The sequence below is a fragment of the Astatotilapia calliptera genome, chromosome 11 (assembly GCF_964374335.1).
Source record: "Astatotilapia calliptera chromosome 11, fAstCal68.1, whole genome shotgun sequence".
Lineage (NCBI taxonomy): Eukaryota > Metazoa > Chordata > Actinopteri > Cichliformes > Cichlidae > Astatotilapia > Astatotilapia calliptera.
In genome coordinates this window covers 19,128,345-19,149,587 of record NC_137432.1, presented here as the reverse complement: position 1 = coordinate 19,149,587, position 21,243 = coordinate 19,128,345, and the positions used below count along the sequence as shown (strand labels likewise).

The window sequence follows — 21,243 nt, the reverse complement described above, 5'->3', positions numbered from 1 at the left end:
TGTTAGGGTTTTGAAACACTGAGCCCTTAGCCCAGCTCTGAAATGTTTTGGATTTTCCTTTGATAACAACACCTCTTTAAAGTTTTTTTAAAATTACATTTTATAGTATAATTCATATAACATATCAAACATTATGAACACTAAAGATTGAATTCTTAGAATGATTCAGAAATAAACAGTAAACAATAAAAAGTTCAATTTGAGTTCTTCTTGTTTGAGGCAATAAAAAAAATTAAGCAGCAGGAATAAAACTTTAAAAAAAAATGTTAGAATGTCGATGAAGTATTAATTTGAGAAAGTATTTATCTAGTAAAGTTTTTAAATTTTACCTGCCCTGGTCTCATAACTTCTTTCCTGTTATTTTGGTATCTCGTTGTTCAGCTCCTCTGCTCTCCGCACCTTTTCTTCTCTCCTCTGTCCTGCTTATAAGAAGAATGTAATATAAACCGTATACTAAACAGGTTTTCTTTCAGTGGATGGGAGGAGCTGTTAATGAGGAAATTAAAATAGTAAACAAAAACATGCCCACCAATCAATAACAAGGCCGGAGCCATCATACCTATTACGGTATTTATTTTTTGCTTTGCAGTTCTACATCTATCCTTGTGTAAGAAGAATGTGTTTAGTAGCCATTTTTAAAAAAAATAATTCTTGACTTAATTTTATTTTTAGTCTCAGAATGAATAGTGAGGCAATACCATTTTGATTTTGCAACAACCACAAGTCCTAATTGAGAAGGGCACAGCTCATCCGTGCAATAACAAACCTATAATAAGCGGAGGCTATCTCCAGTTCTTTGACTGTATTTCATAGTTTAATAGCCTACAAAAATCTAATGTGTTAATCTGTTGGTTATAATTTTAAAGGATTTATATAACAAAAAAAAACAAAACACCCAGCACGCCCCTGCGGGCGGTTTATCCTTCAAGCTCGGGTCCTCTACCAGGGGCCTGGGAGCTTGAGGGTCCTGCGCAGTATCTTAGCTGTTCCCAGGACTGCGCTCTTCTGGACAGAGATCTCCGATGTTGTTCCCGGGATCTGCTGGAGCCACTCGCCTAGCTTGGGAGTCACCGCACCTAGTGCTCCGATTACCACGGGGACCACCATTACCTTCACCCTCCACATCCTCTCGAGCTCTTCTCTGAGCCCTTGGTATTTCTCCAGCTTCTCGTGTTCCTTCTTCCTGATATTGCTGTCATTCGGAACCGCTACATCGATCACTACGGCCGTCTTCTTCTGTTTGTCTACCACCACTATGTCCGGTTGGTTAGCCACCACCATTTTGTCCGTCTGTATCTGGAAGTCCCACAGGATCTTAGCTCGGTCATTCTCCACCACCCTTGGGGGCATCTCCCATTTTGACCTCGGGACTTCCAGGTTATACTCGGCACAGATGTTCCTGTACACTATGCCGGCCACTTGGTTATGGCGTTCCATGTATGCCTTGCCTGCTAGCATCTTGCACCCTGCTGTTATGTGCTGGATTGTCTCTGGGGCATCTTTACACAGCCTGCACCTGGGGTCTTGCCTGGTGTGATAGACCCCAGCCTCTATGGATCTTGTGCTCAGAGCTTGTTCTTGTGCTGCCATGATTAGTGCCTCTGTGCTGTCTTTCAGTCCAGCTTTGTCCAGCCACTGGTAGGATTTCTGGATATCAGCCACCTCCTCTATCTGCCGGTGGTACATACCGTGCAGGGGCCTGTCCTTCCATGATGGTTCCTCGTCTCCCTCCTCTTTCTTGGGTTTCTGCTGCCTGAGGTATTCACTGAGCACTCGGTCAGTTGGGGCCATCTTCCCAATGTATTCTTGGATGTTCCTTGTCTCATCCTGGACTGTGGTGCTGACACTCACCAGTCCCCGGCCCCCTTCCTTCCGCTTAGCGTACAGTCTCAGGGTGCTGGACTTGGGGTGAAACCCTCCATGCATGGTAAGGAGCTTTCTTGTCTTTATGTCAGTGGCTTCTATCTCCTCCTTTGGCCAGCCTATTACCCCAGCAGGGTACCTGATCACGGGCAGGGCGTACGTGTTGATGGCCCGGATCTTGTTCTTACCATTCAGCTGACTCCTCAGGACTTGCCTGACCCTCTGCAGGTACTTGGTGGTTGCAGCTTTTCTAGCGGCCTCTTCATGGTTCCCATTCGCCTGCGGGATCCCCAAGTACTTGTAACTGTCCTCTATGTCTGCAATGTTGCCTTCTGGTAGTTCAATCCCCTCAGTTCTGACTACCTTCCCTCTCTTTGTTACCATCCGGCTACACTTCTCCAGTCCGAACGACATTCCAATGTCATTGCTGTATAGCCTGGTAGTGTGGATCAGTGAATCGATGTCTCGTTCACTCTTGGCATACAGCTTGATGTCATCCATGTACAGGAGGTGGCTGACAACTGCTCCGTTCCGTAGTCGGTATCCGTAGCCAGTCTTGTTAATGATCTCACTGAGGGGGTTCAGGCCTATGCAGAACAGCAGTGGGGACAGAGCATCTCCTTGGTAGATCCCGCACTTGATGGTGACTTGTGCTATGGGCTTGGAGTTGGCCTCTAGTGTTGTACGCCACATCCCCATTGAGTTCCTGATGAAGGCTCTTAGGGTCCCATTGATCTTGTACAATTCTAGGCATTCCAGTATCCAGCTGTGGGGCATTGAGTCATAGGCCTTCTTGTAATCAATCCAGGCAGTGCACAGGTTGGTCAGTCTGGTCTTGCAGTCTCGGCTGATTGTTCTGTCTACCAGTAGCTGGTGTTTTGCGCCTCTGGTATTCTTGCCAATTCCTTTCTGTGTCCCGCTCATGTATTGACCCATGTGCCTGTTCATCTTAGCCGATATGATGCCTGACAGGAGCTTCCATGTAGTACTGAGGCAGGTTATTGGTCGGTAGTTGGAGGGGACCGGTCCCTTCTTGGGGTCCTTGGGGATCAGGACCGTCCGGCCTTCAGTTAGCCATTCCGGGTGTCTCTCGTTAACTAGCAGCTGGTTCATTTGTGCTGCCAGACGCTCGTGGAGTGCAGTCAGCTTCTTCAGCCAGTAGGCGTGAACCATGTCGGGCCCTGGTGCTGTCCAACTCTTCATACTGGAGACCCTTTCTTGGATATCTGCCACTGTGATGGTTACTGGACCCTGTTCAGGGAGGTCGCTGTGGTCTGCCCTCAGATCCTCCAGCCACTGAGCATTGCCGTTATGGGTTGCGTCCTTCTCCCATATGCTCTTCCAGTATTGCTCCATCTCCAGCCTTGGTAGTGCTGTTCTCTTATTGTTCCCTTGCCACTGAGAGTACACCTTTGCTGGTTCTGTGGAGAACAGCTGGTTTATTCTCCTGCCTTCTATCTCTCTGGTGTACCTCCTCAAGCGGCTGGCCAAGGCTGTGAGTCTTTGCTTGGCAGTTTCCAAGGCCTCAGGTATGGACAGCTTGCTGTATTTCTTATGCACCTTCTTTGTCGCACCTTTCTGCAACTCCGTTAGTTGGCTAACCTCCCTCCGTGCTACTTTGATCTTGCCCTCTAGCCTCCTTCTCCATGGAGGGTACTGCCCCTTGTCGCTGTTCAACTTGTAGCCAAGCATCTCACTGATCACTGCTGCCGTATTGTAGATCAGCTTGTTAGTGTCGGTAATCGTGGTTGTAGGTATTGTCCGTAGTGCTGCATTAACATCATCTAGCAGACCTTCTGAGGGTACTTCACGTATATATATATATATATATATATATATATATATATATATAAGGATTCCTTTTATTTTTAAATTTGCATAGTGTGTTCAATACTACACTGTGACATAAAGTATACAGCCTTATAAATATCCAGTGAAATAAAAGAAGAGTATGCAGAGTGTAAGCCAGTTTTGTCATGCAGACAACATCAGCATGTTTTTATTAACAGGTTGATCAAAAAAATCTTAATGATCAATAAAAAGACACAGCTCTCGTGTAAGAGTATGATGCATATTGTTTAAACATGGTTAGAAACATACATACAAAAAAGTGAAAGTAATTTAAAATGAAATGTCATAATGGTATTTCAAATCATGGAAATTGACAGCATGAAAGAAAAAAAAAGAAACTCCCTGGAGTTTGTTTGATGGTTCTCTGGAGTTATGAAACACACTTCTCAGTCTGGAAATCTGATGGATAAGTCTGGGTTTGGTTGTTGCCAGGAGAATGGTAATTTTCTGACTGCATTGTGCCAAGTGAAAGGAACTGTAATGAATATTTAATCCTCCCAAATTTTTTGAAACAATTTGGGGATGGCCCCTGCCTGTTCCAATATGACTGTGCAAGAATGCACAAAGCACTGTGTCCATAAAAACATGGATGAACGGGTTTGGTGTTGAAGAACTGGACTGGCCTGCACAGGTTCCTGACCTCAATAGAACATCTTTGCGATGAATTAGAGCCGAGACTGCGAGTCAGGCCTTCTCATCCAACATCGCTGTCTAATCTCACAAGTGGTCTTCTGGAAGAATGGTAAACACATTCCTAAACATCTCAATGAGTTGAAGGGTGGGCTGACATCATCTTAAACACTATACATTAGAATGGGATTTCATTCAAGTTCATATACATGTGAAGGCAGACAAGCAAACACTTTTGGAAATATTGTGTATGTCTGTGCATGAGCGTAAATTTGTAAAACAAAAAACAATGATTCATTTCAAAATTCATTGTCTGGTGGGGCACTCTTATTCAGTTCTAGGAATCCCCTCAGTGATGATTACTGTGCTTTCTGGGATGTTTTCATAAATGGCTGGGTCGATCTGATCTAAACTGGCAGCAGTGTCTGATTTTTGGGAAGCTTTTGAAAAGGTTGATGACATGGAGCGGGTGGACAGAAATAACAAATGGTCTTCTGCCAGTGCACTCTCAAGTACAAAACAAATGGACTGTCGAAATTTCTTCTGGAATTCTTCACACATGAAAACATAAAGGATGGGGTTCAAGCAGCTGTTCAGAAAAGCCAGACTCACAGTCAGAGGACCATACATTCTAACAATCCCCTGGAGCTCTAACTTCAATTCTATGAAATTGAAAATGTGGAAAGGCAACCAACAGATGAAGAATGCAAAAATGATGGAGAAAATGACCCGGCAAGATCTGCGTCTCCTTGTTCTCGGCATGCGCATTGCACGGATACCAATGGACACATAAGAGATCATTATTATCAGGAATGGGATCACAAAGCCCATAACAAAGCGAAAAATGCAGAGAGTCAATTTGTGTTCTTTGATTGTTGCAGAATAACCACAGGAACTTTCCCCTCCGTTCCCCACTGATGCAGTGCGAAAAGTGGCATAAGGAGTGCTGAAGACGCCAGCGATCACCCAGATCCCAGCTGATATGACCTGAGCTTTGCTGACTGTGCGTTTGTTGTGTGCCCACACCACCACACAGATACACAGACAACGATCCAAACTCATGGCTGTCAGAGTAAAGATGCTGACAAACATGTTGACTACACTCACAAAGGTGTTGAGCTTGCACATGAATGTTCCAAAAGGCCATCGGTGACTCTGAGAGAGAGAAATGATCGAGAAAATAAGGAAGGCCGTGAAGAGGAAGTCAGCTATGGCCAGGTTGAGAAACCAAACCGAGTCGACTGTTTTCTGCATTTTGAATCCCGCCACATAGATAACAAGGCCATTGCCCAGAGTTCCAGCTATAAATATCACACAGTAGATGACAATGGAGGCTGTTTGTATGTGTGTGAAAGCTGCATCTTGTTCAGGTGACTGAGTTGCATTGAAAGTGATGTTATCTGAAAGCAAAAGAGAAAATGTTTTATTAAACAAATCATGTTTCCACAATATATTATATGAACAGATAAAATAAGAGGATTTCATTACATTTGTTGCCAAATTATACAAATTAAGTAATTTTTAATTAACAAAATACAGCTATGCATTTTCATAGTTGGCTCCAACACATGTTCTATGCAATACTAGCTTCTACTTTTGTGATGCACATACAGAATTCTGTGTGCAAGTTGATATTTGCATTTATCTAACTCAGTTTCTTTTGTGATTAATAACATAATTAATACCAGGTATGAGTGCTCATTTTGAACAGTTTAACAAGAACTCAAATAACCTTTCACATATTGCTGCTTAAAGAGAAATAGTAATATATGTCTAGACTAAATTAACTTACCCGTCCCCATGCTCTTTTTAGCTGAGAGAGTCTGCCGTGGTTGTAAGTTGATCTCTATCAGTTGCTGCTTCTACTTGCTCTCTGTCTTTGATTTCTCCTCCCTCTCAGTTTCTGCAGCTGCAGATGAATCAGTACGCAAATACAGAAATGAGCAGATAACAAAACAGTAATTTCTCAGAACACACTAATGCAACAACATTTGCCTGAACTGAATGAACATTTTTGTGATGACAAGTCTTAATAGAGTATTATTTTATAGCTAACTATTGTACCCTTCTTGCATATTTTGCTGTAGAGAGTCCCATTTGTGGTTACCTACATTGTGCTTCTGCTACACAAAAAGTCACTTGACTTATCAGATGGACATGAAAGACACACATATGCTAATAGTTTTAGAGATCATTTAAAAATCGTTCATAGATTTACCAATTAACATTATAGTGTATGTTTGGTATGTTGTTAACAAGTGTCAATACAAACAGTAAAATTCAGTTAAAAAATGATGCTGTTGAGTTCAGTCTTATATTTATTGTCAAGGCTGAGTGGCCGGTGTATGGATTGGACCCTAACGCACACAGTCGTGTGATGTGAAGGCCCTGAGTAAATGTGGTTATCCCAGCTGGACTTTTGTCAAAGCTGGGAAGGCGCCAAAAGAAAGCTGCTACAGGCCAGTGGACACTCTTTCAAGGATGAGGATGTACTCATCCTGGACAGGGAGGAACGCTGGTTTGACTTATCTAATTACTGTGTCAGAAAAGTAACTTAATTACTAAATAAGTAATTTAACTAAATACTTCTTAAAATCCCTATAAACCTTGAGCGGGCAAACAATAGAAATTAAACTCTTTAAATAATAAATACTTTTTTTTTTTAAAGACGGAGACTCTACTGTACGCAGCGGTAGCATCTCTTCCACAATATAGACTGCAATAATTTTTTTAAGATCACCTTCAGACGCTTTCTGTGCTGCTGAAATAAAATCAGGTTTTGCCTGCTTAGCAGGAGTTGTCCATGGATGATGAACAAGGATCACTCAGAAGTGTTCGTCTATGCTCTCGTGTCAGGCGCTTCAGTAGATTACTCATGCTATTAACAGCAGCCGATAGTTTTTTTCTCCCTAGGACATAGCTTACATATTACTGTAATATTCTTGTCTGCTTGTTTCAGAAAAGTGAAGAGACGGGAATATTTCTATTTCAAAAAACAGCCACTCGCTTCAGCCGAGTCCTACATATTCTGCTTTAGAATACGACTATGCAGCAAAGTGGCGCGAAATGACGTGCAGCTGCACTACAGCGATGTTAAAGCGGCAGAGTTTACGTCTACATTTAGAAGACAAATGATTGAAATTAAATAATGATTTCAGCGAGTTTAATTATTTTACAATGTAACACAAGTACATTGTAAGTAACTGTAATTAAAATACCTAAAAATGAACAGTAATTAGTTACTCTACTTTTTCAGTGGAAAAGTAATTTAATTACAGTAACTCGTTACTTAGTAACGCATTACACCCAACACTGTTCATGGCCTTTGATCGGTGGGTTTTGGTCAGTGGTTGTTGATCAATGGTCATGAGAATCTGCATAATTAAGATTAAGAAACTGACCTCCCAGCCCATTGTTCCTTCAGTGGGCAGGTTTCAGTCATTATGCAAATATACTGTTTAAAAGATTGGGGAAAACTGCAGCCAGCTGAGACTGAAGAAGACAATGGGATGAGTGACGAAACATTTCTCCCACTGAAAACGCTACGTCCAGATAAACAGAATCAGACTCAGAATCAGACTTCATCAGAATGTTTTTATTCTTTTATTTTATATACAAGTGTAACAAAATCATAATGCTCTATTAAAGTTCAGTGTCTTCTGACATCATTATGAATTCTGATCATAAAGAAAAAACTGGTTGATGAGCAGGAGTATTAAAAGCTTACTTAGAAACATATATAACTTCTCAAAGGAAATTTAATGATGGCAATCCAATTTCTATGAACAATATAAAGTTCAAAAAAAGAAACAAAAACAACCCCCTCTCCAAAGAAAGAAAAAAAAACGCTTCATGTAATACTTCATGTCATCCTTCTCTCACCCCAACCGGTCGCAGCAGATGGCCGCCCCTCCCTGAGCCTGGTTCTGCCGGAGGTTTCTTCCTGTTAAAAGGGAGTTTTTCCTTCCCACTGTTGCCAAAGTGCTTGCTCATAGGGGGTCATATGATTGTTGGGTTTTTCTCTGTATCTATGAAGCGCCTTGAGGCGACTTTTGTTGTGATTTGGCGCTATATAAATAAAATTGAATTGAATTAATCCTTTGTTTTAATCAAGAACTCAATAGCTATAACTCCAAGCTGCAGCACAATAACATGGGTTTTCAGTTACTCTGACTCTTTCTTGCTTGTCTAATAATATGACAAGACAAAAACACGTGCTTTGTGTTTCTGTGCATGAATGTACTTTATGTTATAATCTGATGTGAAAGTTTTGGATTAAAAATCAATGAATTCCTTTTTACATTGCCTTTTGTTACACTGGATTTTGTTGCTGTGTGTTGATTTTACTCGGAGACCGGAATCTCCTCAGTGATGATCACGTTGCTTACTGGGATGTTTTCATAAATGGCTGGGTCAATTATTTTTAAAGTTGCAGCAGGATCAAATTTTTGAGACATTTTTGAAATGGTTGATGACGTACAGTGACTGGACACATGGTCCTCTGCCAGAGCACTCTCAAGTACAAAACATATGGACTGCCGAAGCTTCTTCGTGAATTCTTCACACATGAAAACATAGAGGATGGGGTTCAGGCAGCTGTTCAGAAAAGCCAGACTCACAGTCAGAGGACCCATGATTCTAACAATGTTCCAGAGGTCTGGGTTATTCACAGCCTTTAATTCTATAAAGTTAAAAACATGGAAGGGTAACCAGCAGATGAAGAATGCAAAAATGATGGAGAAAATGATTCTGTGAGATCTCCTTCTCCTTGTTCTCTGCATGCGCATTGCACAGATCCCTATGGCCACATAAGAGATGACTATTACCAGGAATGGGATCACAAAGCCCATAAGAAAGCGAAAAATGTGGAGACTCCATTTTTGTTCATGTGTCATAGAATAACCACAGTAATATGTCCCATTATCTCCTAACACGGTGCGAAAAGTGGCATAAGGAGTGCTGCAGATCGCAGCAGTCACCCAGATACCAGCACATATGAGCCGAGCTTTGCAGACTGTGCGTTTGTTCTGTGCCCACACCACCACCCAGATGGACAGACAACGATCCAAATTTATAGCTGTCAGAGTAAAGATGCTGGCAAACATGTTGACTAAAGTGACAAAGTTGTTGAGCTTGCACACGAATTGTCCAAAAGGCCACTGGTGACTCTGAGAGAGAGAAATGATCGAGAAAATCAGGAAGGCCGTGAAGAGGAAGTCAGCTATGGCCAGGTTGAGAAACCAAATTGAGTTGACTGTTTTCTGCATTTTGAAGCCCGTCATGTAGATAACCAGGGCGTTGCCCAGAGTTCCAACTATAAATATCACACAGTAGATGAGAATGGAGGCTGTTTGTATGTGTGTGGAAGCTGCTTCCAGCCCAGATGACTGACCTGTTGCGAAACAAAAAAACATGAAAGCAATGCATCACAGACATTAGTTGAAACTTATAAAAACGCTTCTTTACTTAAGTGTACATGGCTATGTAATTGTTATGGTTGTATGTTATAGTGCTTGATTCTAACACATATTCTGTGCAACACTAGCTTCTAGTATAGTATCCAGAATATGTGACATACATACTTCTTTTATCATAAAAAAATCACATAAAATATCAGAAAAACAAGATAAAAAAAAGAAACAAAACAACAAAAAAGGTTTGATTGTGTTAGCAGGTTAAAAACATTATATATATATATATATATATATATATATATATATATATATATATATATATATATATATATATATATATATATATATATATATATATATATATATATATATATATATATATATATATATATATATAATTTTCAAGTGCATATAATTCTATATTACAGTGCTTTGGCCTGGCACATGGGCTACAGTAGTTGCTCAAGATAGAGTACCACATTATGTGAAGTACTCACAGAATTCCTTGTGCAATTTCACATATTTATTTATTAATTTCTTAATTTCTGTTGTGATCAGAACTAATAACAAGCAGGCATACTCATATTAATCATTTTAGCAAGAAATCCTAATGACATTCACTTAATGCAATTTAAAAGAAATGCTCATAGATGTTTAAATTGTCTTACCTGTCCCCATGGTTCTTTAGCTGAGAGAGTCTGTCTTTACTCCAAGTGGATTTTATCTTCTTTTTGCTTGCTGTCTGTCTTTGCTTAACCCTCCCTCTCAGATTATGCAGCTATAAATGAGGCAGTATGCACATGCAGAAAAGAGTTGGGAAAAGAAAACAGGAACACTCTAGAACATGCTAATTCAGCAAAAACGGCTGCCTGCGAGTGCGCTGTTGGAGAAACGGAGCCAGGCAGACAGAGGAGAACTGAAGTTCGACCAGGTACCAAAGCAAATCATTCGTACTGTACAAATAATGTAAATATGACGGTGTATCACAAAAGATCGATATCAAACTGATCACTTGACCCATATTACGTTACTTGCTCTTCAAGTGAATTAACAAATGGCGAAATGAAAAGCCGAACAACAACAATGCTGTTTCTTTAGAGAGTCTTAGCTTACATGTGTGTCTATTTCATATTTTCAGTTGTTACTCTCCACGGCTAAATAAATCGGATTCAGTAATGCACTGATATACAAGAATGGACATAAGGGGCTTCTTTCAAAGAAAAAACTCTGGTAGTATTTTATATATTATGCTTTGTATGTTGTTCAGTATATACCTGAACAAGTATATACCTCAAAACAAGAGGAATTTCAATACACAGCAGTATATTCACAGTTGAAACCAGATATTTACATACACTTTATGGAAAACACAAGAACATTTTTTTTTACTGTACAACATAAGTAAACTTATTTTGTTTTAGATAAATAAATATTGAAATATCTTTTGAATTAGTTAATTGTCAGAATAAAGAGAGACAGAGCTGTCTATTTTTTTATCACTTTCATCAAATTTAGGAGTACATATACACTAAATTTATTGTTAATTAATAAGAAACTCCAGACGATTCCATTCTGAGCTGAAGAAGCTTCTGATAGGTTAGTAGAGTCCATGTGAGTAAATTGGTGGCACAGCTGTGGATGCTGTGGGATAAAAAGGGGGTGTTTTTTCTGTTATTTTAGTATCGGCATTATTAGTACATCAGAATCATATAACCAGCTTTGCATTAAACATTTATTGAAGCTTTTGACATTACATTTGTCATGATCTGGCTGTGTGGAGGCAGAAGAGGACCCAAACGCAAAACTCACGGAGACAAAAAGCTGAACTCAAAATCACTGCTTTATTGCAGGCTTCACAAAGAAACAGAACTAAATTGGGAATGCTAACAGAAAACCGAGGGAACACAGAAAGACACACAGGTCCGGGGAGGAGACATTGACAACGCGACACTGAACTGAGGGAGACATGAGGGAAGTGGGAGCACATGGGGAACACAGCTGACACAGATAATCATAACGAGACAGGGCAGGAGTGAACACAACATGACGCATACTGACGAGAGACCGTCAAAGTAAAACAGGAAGAGAGGTTCAGACAGGAGGAGAGAGCACAGACATAACGAGCTGGGGAAAACATTGAATGAAACACAAGGAGAAACGAGGACTCACAGATACACAGAGGGGCACACAGGGGGTAATCAAATAAGGAACATCTTAACAGAACCTAGGAACCACGGCATAAATAAGGAACAAAATACAAAAATACAAGAAAACTAAGAATGCTGGGCCAATATGGCCCAGGATCATGACAACATTAACATTTATATTACAATGATTGTTATAACCTCAGGTTAATCTTCTATTTACAGGTGGCAGAATAATCATATGATCTTTCATTGCAGGTGTAACCATGATCATCTCATACATATTGCAGTTTGTTGCTCATTATAGAGTTGTGCTCAAGTTAATAAGGGTTAAAAGCTACAGTCAGCGCGATGTCTGGCTGATCTATGGAGGGGAGAGGCTTCGAGCATGGAAGGCCGCATGCGCTTACACAACACTGATATCATGTTATTCTTTGTGATCTTATATTCAGTTATATCTTTTGTTATGTTTTAAGTAGTGGCAGTTGATTAAACAATATTACATACTTGCTTCAGAGTATTACACACTGATCACCTTAACAAACCTGGAAATCCTTGTAGCTGCAATGTTGTGTCTCCATAGGGGACGGTTGGCTCCAGGAGATAAGCGGGAGTCAGTGCCTGTCCTCGGGATGGAGAGAATGTTCCTTTGCTGTGTCAAATAACTGTCAACATTGATTGTATTGTACCTGTCTTACGCATGAGGGGGCGTTCTAATACCCTGATTTCATAAAACTATTGTGATGTGGTTTTTGAGGTGAGATCTGATGCTGTCTGCGTACGGTGTCCATCTCCCACGCGTGTGATCATTAAAATCATCGTTTGACTCAACCCGGCCGGACCAGTGTTGTTATTTTGGTTTTTCCTCTTGTATCCATCCCCAATATTTGAATCCGTAACAATGCATATAAGGCAAAACACAGAGCCTGTTTCTTTGAAATGGGAAAATCAAGAGATGTCAACCAAAACACCAGGAAAAGAATCGTGGAGCTCCATAAGTGTGGCTCAATTTTGAATACAATTTGGTGCCATTTACAATTAAGAAATACAGATAGTTTCTCTCTTTACTCTTAAAGTTAACAAATATGTTTTTATATTTATCAATCTAAAAAAAAGAAACATTTAGTCTGATTTGATATTACAATTAAAAAAGTATATCTGTTTTTATCTGAAGAGTGTGTAAATATCTGGTTTCAACTGTAGATTTGATGATTGTCAGCACAAAGAGGGAGAGAGAGGAACAGAGATGGAACAAGAGCAGGTGAGACACACGTTAGTCAAATGGTTGTTTACCAAAAGTATCACCGTATCACAGGTCCTCATGTATCTCGTACCTAGTGTTCCTTTTTAGGTTTGTTATTTTTCAAGTTATATATTTATTAAGTTATGCAGGCTTGTTTGCACAACAAGGCTAAATAATTATATGAACTTTTCTCAATCTAAATAGTGCACTTTGGTAGAATTAAAAACTAACCTGAGTTTTTCAGAAACTACTGCAGAAACTGCTGCATATTCTACAGTAATTTTCCCACACAGCCATCTTTAGGATTTACAGAGAATCATCTGAAAAAACGTAACGTGAGTTTTCATTATGTGGTTCGGAATCACCAAGATGGAGATGGATAACGTTCCCAGCAGCACGTTTACTCTCTGCACCTCAACAACATAAAAAACAGTTCCTGTGTAAAGCCTTCATGATAATCCTCTGGCCACTCAGAAGCCAAAAAGCTTTGCCAGGTCTGATGAGCCTCAGTCTCTGTTATAGGATCAGAATTTGGTGTAAATATTATGACAGAATGGATCCACCCATTTTTTTGCACACTTAAATACACTAAGTACCAACCGAGCATTGTTTACATTCCACAGACTACTGGAGGATTGCTGTAGTTTCTTGAACTAGTTTAACATGAGTTCACTGTACTCAAATGGCCTCCACAGTCACTAGATCTCAACCTACGCCGACAGATTGGATGTGCAAGCATTATTAAAGGTCATAAAACCTGTCTTGGTGGATAGAAGGCTGTCACATTATATTGGTCAAATTAACGTGGGAGGTACTAAATGACTCATATGAAATATTTTATTTTCACAATAAGATTAATCTTTTATTTACAGATTTTTCCTGGAGATTCTTTAAAAGGCCCACAATTTCATTTTCTCAATAGTTAACACAAACTTCTCAAGATCATCTGTGCATGTCTGAGTACAAATCCAATCCAGAAAATGAGTGGGTGACAAAGAGGTAACAAATACTGAACTTACTGACCAGCTACACATAGATCCCAACAGGACAGCTCCAATACCACAGTTGCAAATGTGTCTGCATTCATTTTTAGTATTTGTGCTTTTCCTTGTTGTCTTTTGTCGTGGAATTTTGTAAATAAAGTCTGCAACACTGAAAGAGCTGTGATCAAACTGTCACGGACTGTAGTAGGACTCAGGCACAGAGCAGAGGTCAATGCAAGAAACAATGTTTATTTACAAAGTCACCAGGTACAGATATATAGAGTGAGGGAATAGCGGTGGTCCAGGGTCATAAAGGAAAGTCCGGGAAGGGAATCACGTTCACTCTTGCTCCTCTCTTCACAAAGGTTCACACGTCGGGTTGGTCACGGCTCCGGGGAAACTGTGCACAGAAAAAGGTGGGTTACGCTAACGCAGAAATCACAGACAAACTTCACAGAGCTAGAGATGACAAAGCTGAGATTCACTAACGTGTCTCACACAATCATCCAGCGATGAGACTGTCTGCGTCCCGGCCTTAAGTGTCCAACCTGTAATTGGTGCCTGATGAGACACAGGTGTGTACGCCGAGGGCGGGAGCCCGCAGTGAGCTCCGCCCTGGTGGGGAGGCAAGAGGAGAACGTACACAAAAACACATGTGGCCTTGTCAAGCCGGCCGGGCAGACACGGGGACCATGACACAAACTATTTATTACTGCGCAGGAGAATACACATACACACTCCCAAACATGACAGGTTCATAGTAATGAGCATTCTAACCTCGGGACAAGTATGTTTATAACATCCCACAAACTGTATATCGTTTCAGTTACAACAGTCTTTTGTCCAGCCTGGGCTGTTGCTGCACAAACAAGACTCCCACTATCCTTTCCCAGGCCACCACCTGGCGCTGGCCGTGCACTTCATCCTTCTGAGCAAAACAGTTAACAGATAACATAGTGAAACATTGTTAGGCCTAGCTAAGCAGTTTTCACAAGCTCATGCTGACACATACTTGCTTCATCTTAAGCAGGTTATACAAAAGTTTATACAGAAATCATACAGTGAAGATGTACCAAAAGCAGCATTAGAGCTTGTGAAGCTTCAGATACTTTAGACACAATAGCCTGCAGAGACCTGGCCTGATGAAGTAGCTCGCCAGAATCGCAATCACAAACAAAATTACATTTATCACCAAGGTTTTACCCAAATGAGGAATTTGTCTGCTTGTCATAGTGCGCCAGTGGTACAAAACTGAATACATGTCTCTCTCTCTCTCTCTCTCTCTCTCTCTCTCTCTCTATATATATATATATATATATATATATATATATATATATATATGTCATCAAATTCCTGTAACATTATTTCCTATAAAGACAAAGGCCCAGTCAGCATTTACTCACATTTGCACAGAAGCCTTCTATATGGTGTTGTTTTGTTTCCATGGCCACTGTGTCTATGGAGATGGTGTTTGCTTGGTATTGCAGTTCTGTGTGTCTCAGTGCATATTGAATCCTTAGCCAGATTAACAGGCGTGCCCAATAAAGTGGCTGATGAGTCTAGGTTGTTGGCTTTCCAAAATCTAATTTTACTGACACTTCAGATCCTCCATGAATGCCACCCGTTAACTTGCTTATATAGAATTAAAGAAACATTAGACAAAGACAATTGCAGTCTTTGGCATTTCGAGTTTTTATATACACATGTTTCATTTCTAAACAGCTTGACAAAGGGAGTGATCACAGATGACCAGTTTTGGGACAATGTGTTCAAAAGGATGGGTTGTCAGGGTTGAGCTTGTAAGCCAACTCTGAATACACTGCTTGTCCTTCTTCTAACATTTTCACACTGGAGAATGGAAAACTGGGTGTGAATGTAGCATTTGTGGAATTGTTTTTCTTGAGCAATATTGGATTTATTGGAATTTTAACAATGACTGAGTTTAATGTGCTAAAGGGACAGATAAATATTGTATAATTTTACAGTTTTTGAATCTAATAATGTAAATCATACAGTCGCCATTGTAGGATTGTAGTTTTGCGTTTAGCGATATTGCAAAATGTTTTTCAGCAACATTGTGGTAAGAAAAAAATGTAACAATGTTTTTATTGCTACTGAGTTCCATTTTTAGTTTTAGCATGAATAGTGAAGCAGGTGTTGTTCTGATAATAAAAAAAAACACAAGAAAAAAGAAGCAAGCACAGCACATCTGTGCAGCAAGATAAGATAGATGCTGTTTAAATCTCAGGTTCATGTACCACACTTCATGGTTTAATAGCTTACAAATAATATTAATGTTGGTCATTTTTGGGACCTGTTTTCATCGTTGTTTTGTTTTAAAAGTGATGTTTTTGTGGCTTGTGGTGTACTTTGATTTACGCAATGTGTTCCATTTTGCAAATGCAAGAAGTATACAGCACCATGATATCCTGTAAGATAAAACAGCGGTTGCCAGGGCGCAAGTAAGGTTTGTCAGTCAAATGCACCCTTTTATCATGTTTTTCTTTACCAGACAAAAGAAAAATGCAAAAAACTCAATCACTGTTCAGTCACTTGTCACAGTTTTATAGATGTTGATAGTGATTTACATGGTTAAAGAAGCTGGAGCAATAAAATGTAGATATATATATACAAATATAAAAATGATGTAAAAATTTTGACATTCAAATGATAGAAATCCAAGACCTTCAAAACCACAGTATAGAAGTCTTATTTTCTTTTTAAAAAACTTGTTTTATATGTTACATTAATTGATTAATCAAGAACTTAATCCAACTGATTTGATTGGATTATGGTTTCATGCATAATTATATTGTGCCTTACCCCAACAGACTTATAGGACACCCATAATAATAAGAGCCAGGGTACCAACATTATACTGTATGTTTCAAAGAGATGAGATGAACATCTTGCATTATTGATTTATTTCATCATCTATTGGTGAGATCTTATTAAGTGCTAAGTGTCTTTTCAGTGATGACTACTTTGCTTTCTGTGCAGGATTCAAAAGCAGCTGGGTTGAGCTTCTCTAAAGTCGTGGCAGCGTCTGACTTTCGGGAAATCCTTGAAAATGTTGATGACATGGAGTGAGTGACGATAAATGACACGTGGTCCTCTGCCAGAGCACTCTCAAGTACAAAACATATGGACTGCCGAAGCTTCTTCGTGAATTCTTCACACATGAAAACATAGAGGATGGGGTTCAGGCAGCTGTTCAGAAAAGCCAGACTCACAGTCAGAGGACCCATGATTCTAACAATGTTCCTGAGGTCTGGGTTATTCACAGCCTTTAATTCTATAAAGTTAAAAACATGGAAGGGTAACCAGCAGATGAAGAATGCAAAAATGATGGAGAAAATGATTCTGCGAGATCTCCTTCTCCTTGTTCTCTGCATGCGCATTGCACGGATCCCTATGGCCACATAAGAGATGACTATTACCAGGAATGGGATCACAAAGCCCATAAGAAAGCGAAAAATGTGGAGACTCCATTTTTGTTCATGTGTCATAGAATAACCACAGTAATATGTCCCATTATCTCCTAACACGGTGCGAAAAGTGGCATAAGGAGTGCTGCAGATCGCAGCAGTCACCCAGATACCAGCACATATGAGCCGAGCTTTGCAGACTGTGCGTTTGTTCTGTGCCCACACCACCACCCAGATGGACAAACAACGATCCAAACTTATAGCTGTCAGAGTAAAGATGCTGGCAAACATGTTGACTAAACTCACAAAGCTGTTGAGCTTGCACACGAATTGTCCAAAAGGCCACTGGTGACTCTGAGAGAGAGAAATGACTGAGAATATCAGGAAGGCTGTGAAAAGGAAGTCAGCTATGGCCAAGTTAAGAAACCAAATTGAGTTTACAGTTTTCTTCATTTTGAATCCAGTCACGTAGATAACCAGAGCGTTGCCCAGAGTTCCAACTATAAATATCAAGCAGTACATGATAATGGCGGCTCTTTGTATGTATGTCGAAGCTGATTCCAGTGTAGATTGACCTGTGAAGTATTGTATTATTATTTTAACACATAATATAATATAATATAATATAATATAATATAATATAATATAATATAATATAATATAATATAATATAATATAATATAATATAATATAATATAATATATACACGCACACACAAAATAAGTGCTTTGCAGATTTTATATATGTATATTAAAGTATTGGCACATGATCTATGCACCATATCACAAGATCATGCGTTTCAGTTTGTGTAACTTAACATGTGCACAGCTTTAACTAAATTTCTGTTTTAGTGAGAACTGACAACAGGCATGTAAGTATCTTACCAGTCCCCATGTTTCTTTTAGCTGAGAGATTCTGTCTTTACTGCCTCTTCTAGAAGTCTTTGATTACTCTTCCCTTTTAGTTTACGCGGTAGCAAATGAAGCAACGCACGCAGAAATGAGCTGATAGAAAACCAGCAACACCCCAGAATATGCTAATGCTGCAACACTTTTGTAATTATGCTTCAAAAGGGGGAGACGCCTTACATGTGTAATACTGTACAAGGTCTGTCTTGTTATAGTGTGTGGTTTCCAACATTTTAGTTCTGCTATGCAGTCTTTAGTAACCACTTTCACTATCCTACCCAATCACCCTCACTCTCTGGCTTATCAGATGGGCATGAAAAACAACAAACCAACAGTAGCTGTTTTAGAAATCTATTGTTCTGTTTGTCACAAATTCACCAAACATCAGTATTGTGGGATTTGCTAACATCAAATGTCAGTTGTAATAGTAATAACTAGTAAAATACTAGTGCGATTGTTATTCATTTACCGATAATATTGTAATCATTGATGGAAAGATGGGAAACGTGGTGTGCTCTTATTTATTTTGCTAGCAGTATATTAAAGGGAAGCCTACACATGTGTGTTTTGCTGATTTATTTATTTTTTTCTTAAGCTTCAGTTATTAGCAATTGTTTGGTCGACCCAGCTGCGCAGGTAGGACACACGAGAATACACAGCAGGGGTGTAGACATTGCAGTTAGAGGTTCCCCAGGACACAATACCAGTGAGGTACCATACACCACTGCTCTCACAGACCAGAGGGCCACCAGAGTCACCCTAAAGTAGACAAAGGGGATGTTTTTACTTTGTTGATATAAAAGAAAATATTATATTTTTATCATGCTCTTGATATTATTCAGCAGTGATGCATTTAATTTCTGCATTTTCTGAAAATTCTGAGCTACCCCCTAAAATTTGACCTTCTAAGAGTATTTCTGATCATTGTCATAATCATTTTGAAGTGGTTGTTACCTGACAGGAAGACACTCCAGAAGCACCAGCACAGATCATGGCATCAGTGATTCTGTTGTAACCCCAGTAGCTCTTGCACTGATCAGGGCTGATCAGAGGCAGGGCGGTCTGCTGGAGGAAGCGAGGGCTTGCTGAGAAAAACAAAAAAAAGGATAGGAATAAAAAGAATTAGTCTAATTGCAAACAAAGTCTTTCACATTTTTCTCCAGGAACTATGCAGCAGTGTATATTATTCATTTATTTATCTGCATTACCTTTTTGTAAACTAAGTTTTTTACACCAGTGTATTGTGAGATGATTATCTCAATTTACCCGTTGGAAAAAAACTCACATGTTACTCCAGTCCGGCCCCATCCAGTGGTGACACATTTGGTTCCAGAGGGGATGCTGCTGGTGGAGGACATCAGGCACACAGGTGACACACGGGAAGTATACTGTGCTGGGGAGGACAGCCTCAGAAGAGTGATGTCATTGTTAAAGTTCTGGGAGTTGTAGTAGGGGTGAGTGATGGCCTAGATGAAGAGGTGAGGATAAACCACACACAAATATAATACGATTCAGACAAGGGCTTTGATGAAGACAACTTTCATTTGTGTTGTGTTATAGCTCACCCTAGAAATGTACATGACCTGAATTGGCTCGCTATTGTACTGCCGATCATGTTCTCCCAGGATCACACGGTGGTGTGATGGACTAAAAAAAAGAAATAAATCAGGTGGATGATCAAAGTGTTGGAAGACTTATTGTGTTGCTACAGCACTCAAGTGACTTACTTCACACCGCAGTGAGCAGCAGTGACAACCCAGTACTGGTTGATCAGTGAAGCTCCACAGAAGTGGAATCCAGTGCTATCCTGCAATAAAGAAAAAAAAATATCTGTAACAAACTTCTACATTTTAATTTAAAATGAAATAAGTTGTTGTAAATTGTGACTGTAGCAAAACCACATTGTTTGTGAGTAGTAAATAACTGAAACTACCTGAAGCGAAACCTGCCAAGGCCAGGAGCCAGACACAGCATTTTCCCCGTTCACAATCTTGTTGTATCCACTCACTTGGGGCTTGATAGCAGGCACTCCACACCCTGAGACCCAGTGACATAAAAAAAGCTCAAAGTTATTTGACAAAAAGTGTCAGAGTTAATTCTGTATGTATTTTTGTACTTGTCTTTTTTGGTGGTGCACAAAATGCTTAACTGTGTTTCCCATTTTCGCACACAGCTGACCAGTGTGTAAAGTGTTTACTTTTGTGCAGCTAGTCAAACAGCAAGAGTAAAATCCACAACTACCACCACAGATCTCAGAGTGTGGTAGCAAATTTCTTTGTCATGAAATCACAAATCACTCACCCAATGCAGAGGCCACAAGAGCAAAGCAACTGATGATCAAGAACATGTTTGTGTTTCGGTCGTGATTCCCGAGTTTCAGATGTGGGGCACACTTGCTTTTATATGCACATCCAATACGCTTGACCCTGAACTGCATGTGTAGGTCTTCATGCCCCACCCACAATCCCCCCTTTCATGTGCCCACAGTATGGGAAAATGGCATCTGGTGATAAACTCAGTTTTTGCTGAATTCTAAATTCATTTTGCTAAAAGGCAAAAGCACCAAGTTGTCATGTAATAGACAGGAAAAACCTTTCATTGACCTTTGATCAAGATGTTCCAAGGTACATGCTCTTGCTTGCATCTTATCTTTCAAACTCACACATTTACAGTCAACATCTCACCTCTTTTTAACATCGACCTTCTTTCATTGTGGCAATATTTCTTGTAAATATTTCTTGTTAATAGGCAGGAAAAAGATACTGATCAGATTACATGT

At 39.8% G+C, this 21,243-nt stretch overlaps 4 protein-coding genes across 6 annotated transcripts; all 4 read right to left on the bottom strand.

Annotated features, from left to right (window-relative positions):
• Positions 1–3,832: 3,832 nt before the first annotated feature.
• LOC113032656 (formyl peptide receptor 2-like) lies at positions 3,833–6,228 on the bottom strand. Its single transcript, XM_080308634.1, has 2 exons — positions 6,137–6,228; positions 3,833–5,744 (listed from the first exon to the last, which is right to left on the bottom strand). The coding sequence occupies exons 1-2, from the start codon at positions 6,144–6,146 to the stop codon at positions 4,672–4,674; spliced, it is 1,083 nt and encodes a 360-aa protein (XP_080164760.1). The 5' UTR covers positions 6,147–6,228; the 3' UTR covers positions 3,833–4,671.
• Positions 6,229–7,918: 1,690 nt separating this feature from the next.
• Positions 7,919–10,562, bottom strand: LOC113032476 (C3a anaphylatoxin chemotactic receptor-like). The gene is made up of 2 exons (XM_026185416.2): positions 10,427–10,562; positions 7,919–9,736 (listed from the first exon to the last, which is right to left on the bottom strand). The coding sequence occupies exons 1-2, from the start codon at positions 10,434–10,436 to the stop codon at positions 8,688–8,690; spliced, it is 1,059 nt and encodes a 352-aa protein (XP_026041201.2). The 5' UTR covers positions 10,437–10,562; the 3' UTR covers positions 7,919–8,687.
• A 3,795-nt stretch (positions 10,563–14,357) lies between these two features.
• LOC113032783 (C3a anaphylatoxin chemotactic receptor-like) lies at positions 14,358–18,883 on the bottom strand. 3 transcript variants are annotated; one of them, XR_013912101.1, is made up of 3 exons: positions 18,441–18,883; positions 14,618–18,131; positions 14,358–14,528 (listed from the first exon to the last, which is right to left on the bottom strand). XR_013912101.1 is itself a non-coding variant. In XM_026185890.2 (2 exons), exons 1-2 carry the CDS (start codon positions 18,448–18,450, stop codon positions 17,080–17,082), a joined length of 1,062 nt encoding a protein of 353 aa, XP_026041675.2. In that variant the 5' UTR covers positions 18,451–18,883; the 3' UTR covers positions 14,358–17,079. The 3 variants fall into 3 exon arrangements, 1 of the variants encoding a protein (XP_026041675.2); XR_013912102.1 differs by having other exon boundaries at positions 14,627–18,131; XM_026185890.2 differs by having other exon boundaries at positions 14,358–18,131.
• Positions 18,884–19,027: 144 nt separating this feature from the next.
• On the bottom strand, positions 19,028–20,903 carry LOC113032784 (chymotrypsin-like protease CTRL-1). Its single transcript, XM_026185891.2, has 7 exons — positions 20,766–20,903; positions 20,398–20,501; positions 20,192–20,271; positions 20,030–20,111; positions 19,750–19,930; positions 19,419–19,549; positions 19,028–19,223 (listed from the first exon to the last, which is right to left on the bottom strand). The coding sequence occupies exons 1-7, from the start codon at positions 20,899–20,901 to the stop codon at positions 19,062–19,064; spliced, it is 876 nt and encodes a 291-aa protein (XP_026041676.2). The 5' UTR covers positions 20,902–20,903; the 3' UTR covers positions 19,028–19,061.
• Between the last annotated feature and the right edge of the window lie 340 nt (positions 20,904–21,243).